General features: G+C 35.4%; 1 protein-coding gene across 2 annotated transcripts in view; it reads left to right on the top strand.

Moving 5' to 3' along the window:
- The window catches only part of LOC108372957 (uncharacterized protein CG1552-like), a 4,756-nt gene extending 1,227 nt beyond the window's left edge, over positions 1 to 3,529 (top strand). Inside the window, exons 2-3 of one of the 2 annotated variants that reach the window (XM_017628788.1) lie at positions 2,832 to 2,946; positions 3,102 to 3,529. In XM_017628788.1, coding sequence (XP_017484277.1) covers positions 2,832 to 2,946; positions 3,102 to 3,327 — 341 coding nt within the window. In that variant the 3' untranslated portion in view covers positions 3,328 to 3,529. Of the gene's footprint in view, positions 1 to 2,831; positions 2,986 to 3,101 lie in introns of both variants that reach the window. The other variant, XM_017628787.1, reaches the window with a different exon arrangement.
- The last annotated feature ends 2,705 nt before the right edge of the window (positions 3,530 to 6,234 follow it).

Here is a 6,234-nt window from a genome sequence, read left to right on the forward strand (position 1 = left end):
GAATGAGGATGTAAGAGTCGGGATTGAGTATAGCCGTGCAATTGTAACTGCATACCAAAAACAACGGCTATATCCCATTGCACTACTCTATGGGTATCCCCGCAAAACTAGTACGAATAAGACAAGACTTCCTGATAACAATGAAAAAGTCTTCGTCGATTGGGACACACGTCAGCATCCAGCTTAAACACCACTAATAAAATAACTCTTGCCAACAGGTGCTACTTTGAGCGCGGTAGGCAATTGAAAAGCAGAGACCTCTCTTAATGAACATAAATCACGCTCTACAAATCTCTCATCATATCCGTCCTTTTAAATGGCGCAGAAACATGGACGATCGAGTTTATCTAAATGATCCATCTGTACGAACTATAATTGTTCGAATTATAAAAAACTTACTACATTTTTTCACTATCAAATTATGTAGGTGGTCCCATTGAACAGGGGATCCCTGGCGGCAACTAGGTTCACCACCCGAAAGATCCGTCTTTTATTGACTACTTCTTTGCTGGATTTCTGTATACGCGGACAGATGTAGTTTTGGTTTAACGTGGGAACCTACTGCAATTTAATGCAGTTTTAGCTCCACGGAGTCCAAAACTCAACGGATTAATTTTTGCCTTAATCATTGCCCTGAAATGCAAGCATCTCAGTTCCAATGGCAGTGTGGGGTGACACACTTACCGCCTTGGTGAAGCCGAAGCTTACCTAAAGCCGCTGCCAAATCTTTGGGTCATGGCACCCGGTTGCAATGCAACTCCACATCGAACTCTTTTGAGTTCTCCAGCATTTTGGTATTAAACCACAACCACCACGTTACTCCCCGAAGGGCCGCAACCAAAGAGTAGGCCATAGTAAATATAGGATACTATGGGGGCCCCTACTCCCCGTGGTACCTTTTTAAAGTCTTAGGTATGACTTCGAAAGCAGCAGCTCTTCTTCCAATTGAGCCTCATGCCCGACTCAGGATTGGTAGCCTTTAGCTGGGTGTATACGCGGACAGCAAAACCTGATAGTTCTTGGTAATTCCTACTACATTTTTCGCACTTATTCAGTACATCAGGGATGTTGCGAATATTTGCATTCGCCTTCGTTAGGCGAATGATTCGCATAATTTTAAACATTCGAATTTTTTTGCCTTTTCTAATTCTCAATTGCAAAGGGCAAGGAAAAATCTCTTATTCCTGATAATACGAAAGTTTTATACATGCCATATTTAAATTGGGGGCCACGCTTAGAACAGTCAAGGATTTTCTTCGCGAAAATCGAATAAAAATTCTGCCAGAAAAATGCAAAATGCTTATTGTGGTTCAATGTTACTAAATACAACTATAGATTTTAAAATTTTGTTGAAACTCGAAACTCGAAAGGAGAAAATAGTCAAAGATTCAGAGTAAAAAATTTTCAATTAAGGAAACTAGCTTACAGTTCTTCTCTTTTTTGACTTGTAAAATAAATATTCCTTAAATAAATGTATTTTTTGATTATTTTTCGGTTTTAGTCTTTTTTTTAGTGCCTTCGTTTGTCTTTTGCGATTTCCAGTGCCTTTTCCTGCCTATAACGCTATCTTATTTTGCCTTTTTTATAGGCTTTTAGATCCCAAAAATCCGTTCCCTGCTTATAAGCAAACTAGAAATAATTTTAGATTCCTCCAGTGAAAGCGAAGTTCGAATGTAGAATCGGGTGACATTAAAAGTGTGAAATTAAAGCTCAATTGAAGGTCTTTCTTAAATAAAAACGAGCTCATCTTGGTGAAAATCCTCTCGATTGGTGGAAAACTAAACTGAAATACGACAAATTGACAGATCTGGCCCGCAAATATTACTTTGTTTTTGAAATACAATATGCCCCTTTTGAGCTTTGACTACTAGATTAAAATACTGTATAGGTTAAGCACTCGTTCAATGTTTTAATAATTTACAAGATTTTTAAGTAATAAAAACGATGACTTTAGTTGGTTAGAGCTTTTTTAATGCTATTCCTAACATTCGCATTCGCACATTCTCATTGCGAAAATTCGTATTTGCATTCGCACATTCGCATTCCGAAAATTCGCATATATCCGAAACATCCCTAATATATACATACAGTATCGGTCATATCTATAGCACGCCATTTCAAAGTGATATTGTGTGTCACTTATGTTTATTTATTTATTTTTAAGAATTTTCAATTAAAATTTAGTTCATTCTCGGACAAACCCCATATATACCCAAGTTCAACAATTTGTAGAAAACTACAAAAAAGTGTAACAAATTTTCACCTAAATTTCAAACTTTTTTCTCGGAAGTGATAGAATTTTTTTGAGTACACAGTTTTTTAGCCCCTGCAATTTTAGTCTGATAATGTGCAAATTTCAAGTGGCTACGAATTACCGTTAATTTTTTAGAATTTTTTTTGTCGCATTGGCTTCCATATAATGAATAAACTCAATTTATTTGTATATGGAAGAAAACCGCAACATCCTTGGCGAAAAAAATTCTAAAAAATCAGCGGTAACTTTTAGCCACTTGAAACTTGCACATTATCAGACTAAAATTGATTGGGCTATAAAACTGTGTATTCAGAAAAATTCGAACACTTCCGAGAAAAAAGTTTGAAATTTAGGTGAAAATTTGTTGCACTTTTTTGTAGTTTTCTATAAGTTTTTAAACCTGGGTTTATGTGAGTTTTGTTAGAGAAAGAACTGTATTTTAATTGAAAATTCTTAAAAATTAATATATAAACATAAGTGGCACACAATATCACTTTGGAATGGCGTGCTATAGATCTGACCGATACTGTATATACCTAGGAATGAATTATTCATATGTATTTTCTTTCTTTTTAAGGTTCATATCGCCGCTGCATGTGGGAGCAATCGAAATTCCTGCCACGCCGTTTAGTGCTACTCAGCTTGTGTGCGAATTTGTTTTGTGAGAATAATCAAGTCGTACAACGTTCCAGGTCTATTTTTGTAGTGGAAAAGATGTCTAGACCCAACGAGTAGATATTCGTAGTTGCACCATTATTCCCTACTATTCAATTTATGTGATAATACTAATCAATAAATTTTTTCTGTTTTCTTTTTATTTTTATCTATCAACTCATATGTCAATCAGCTGTATGGATATACTACCCGAGCAATGCGAGCAAGGTGACGAGGAAGAGCTGATGTATAAACCCTTTCCGGATTGCTGTCCAGTCTATTGCAATCTCAAGCGTCGCATGCAGCGCTTGAAGACAATGCATTATCGGCATCGTAAGCTATTGAATTTTCAACATCAGCAAGCACAGTCAGATATCCTATTAGGCAACTATAATGTGGAGGATCTAAGCTTTAGATAAGCCTGAAAGCATGAGAACAATGAGCATAGCGCATCTTTTAACATTGCGAAAAGTGATGTGGCTGCCAGTTAATTGGCAATGAGTTATGCACGTGGATTTGTTGCTTTATTGGAAGTGAATTTTAATTAAGTACAAGCAAAAAAAATAAAAAATAAAAAATCGTATGTATGTAAATATGTAGTATGTACATATGAATTCAGTTAAGCGGCATTTTTAAAGTTTATTTTTTGGTTTTCAATTGATTCGTATGCGCAAATTGTAACCCAAATAATTAATTGATTACAATCTCAATGGACTCAATTCATTCAATGGCACCTTCGATTTGCTTGCTCACCTTATGACTTAATTATCAGTTATCAAAATTTCATATCTACCGTGTATTTGAGGTGCGCATGCGCGTGTTTGGGCGGCAAATCATGGTATATGCAGGCACACAAATTGGCATGGTGTTGGCGCTGGCGCGACGTGCTGCCCACAAATTGAATTTTGGCAGCTAATGCGCATAAATAAATTTTGTTTTTAAATAACAATTACAATGAGAGCATTTACAAAATAATGTGTTCTGCATTCACAGACACAAATGTATCCGCATACATACTACATATTACATTTACACAGTTGCGGTATTTTTTTCACTAGTGTCATAACTCAAAAAATCCAAAGTCGAGAAAAACAGCTTTAAATTTAAAGTTTTGAATTTACATATACATATGTAGTAAAAATTAATACATATATGTATATTTTATTCTAGTCAGATACTGCTAATCGATACAGCAATGAAATTTTTCCACAAAATAGAAGAAGAGGCAGCGGTAATTTTTGTATACTTAACCCAATATTTGTATTTTTTTGGATTATGACACTACTTGAAATAAATTCATTTGGACGCACACCTGTGACACCTGATAAATATGCCAAAAATATTTATTGATGTTTTATTGGACTTTTTGTTAGCTGGATCTGCTGGACCTAAATTCAGTGGTACTGAACTGAATATCTTACACAGGGTAAATTATATTGGAATTGTTCAGCATCTCAACACAATCCCAGGTAGAAGCTCCGGTTAAATACAATGACTGCTGTATCGATCACATGTTATCTGCATAATATCGAAAACGTCTAAATGTAGTCTAAGTGGAAACCAGACATTGAACAAATGGCCCTTAGTGCGTGCACCGATGCAATCATTCGATTATATGCCTTTGTCCCCAATGAAAGTGGACCACATTTGAGAAAGCTTTTGCTTCTTGAGCAGTGGTCACAGGATTTGTGCATTTGTATATTTTGGTTGGTACAGATTGGTGTTGTCTAGAAATTTGTATCGATTATGACTTCAGCTCAATAAAAAATCCACTCTGTAACTGTCAAAACTGTACAAATATAAATATACAGATTTACAAATCGTCTGAGCCCGCTTTAGACTGCCAAAATTTTCAAGCAATGGGCCGTCTGAATGTAAAGTAAGCAATTGCTTTTTCTTAAAATTTCAGACCTTTTACTCCATTTATTCAAACAAAATTGAAGTAAGAGGTCTGCAATTTTAAGAAAAAGTACTTGCTTAGCTTTTATTCATACAACCCATTGTCTCAAAAGAACTGCTATGTTTCGAAGCTTTTTGATTAATATAAGTACTCCTAAACACTTGATGTGTCGGCTCGATTTTATCGATGCATTGCCGACTATACATTTTCAATCCAGCTTTTTCTTCCGCTAGCGATAGACCAACCATGGTCAGCCAGAGTCGAAGTTTTTCGATGGGGATGTATGTAAGAATGTAAATACATATATCTACATATGTATATAACATGCACATACTTACGGTGACCATGCGTCCTGTATTATACGGGACAGTCCTCTTTATTAGTAATTTATTTATTTTATACGGCACGCCAAATGTTCTGTATTTCATTTAATGCCAAAAATTAATGGTATATCGTAGCGACTTCAAAATTGCACTTTATTATATTAAAATTTAACAAATTTTTTAAACAAATTTTACGGGGTGAAAATCTCGAAAAAAAATATTCTGCAAATTTGTGATACTATAAGGATACTGTTTCAGGTCTAATACATCTAGGATCATTGAAGAAGGCTTTAAGATCTGTAAGCTGTTGTGGAAAAAATTTGGAAAATTTTTTTTTCCCATATTCGGCTCCCATAAATATGGTCACCGTACACATACTACATGCCGAGCATTTTGCATATGTGACCTGGTCTACGGAAAGGGGGCTTGGGTGTCAAAAAAATCAATTTTCACTTTTTGGTTGATTCGGATGGAAGATGAGATGATTTTCACTTTTAACAGCTTTTTCACAGAAAACTAGTTTGTGCACGTAAGCTCCCTTTTCGTAGACCAGGTACATATCCTATACTCGTCATATAAAATTTAAATTGCACGTAAAAGGTACTTATAATGACTAAAATTGTTAGAAACTGAACGGGTAACTGAAAACAAACCTTATTAAATACATATGTATGTAGGTACATTAACTATCAACTTTTTTTAATCTTACTGTTGCTGGGGGTGGCTGGAAGAATAAAACTTTGGGCCACCCTAATGCGCATGTACTTGTATATTTTGACCGATAAGCCGAATCATATGCAAGCGCTACTGCCGCCCAGGTGAAAAGGCGTCTTATTACTATTTGCATTTCACATGTAGCACCCTAAATCCAAAACAGTCACAACTCAAAAAACCTCAAATGTTCAGGAAACACAAAAAACTGTGCAATCGATGCACGCAACGCAAGCAAACCAAAAAAAAACTCTTAGTACTGCTTTTCCAGGCAAGGAAGATAATAATGAGAAGAAATTTTGGCGGAGGATAGAAAAAGGCTCTGTGAAGTCTTTTATGGAAAAAATCGATTTTGAAAATTTTTGAGTTGTGACGGTTTTTTTTTATTTATA

This window comes from Rhagoletis zephyria, unplaced genomic scaffold (assembly GCF_001687245.7).
Source record: "Rhagoletis zephyria isolate East Lansing unplaced genomic scaffold, Rhagoletis_zephyria_1.1 Rzeph_scaffold_06200, whole genome shotgun sequence".
Taxonomy (NCBI): domain Eukaryota; kingdom Metazoa; phylum Arthropoda; class Insecta; order Diptera; family Tephritidae; genus Rhagoletis; species Rhagoletis zephyria.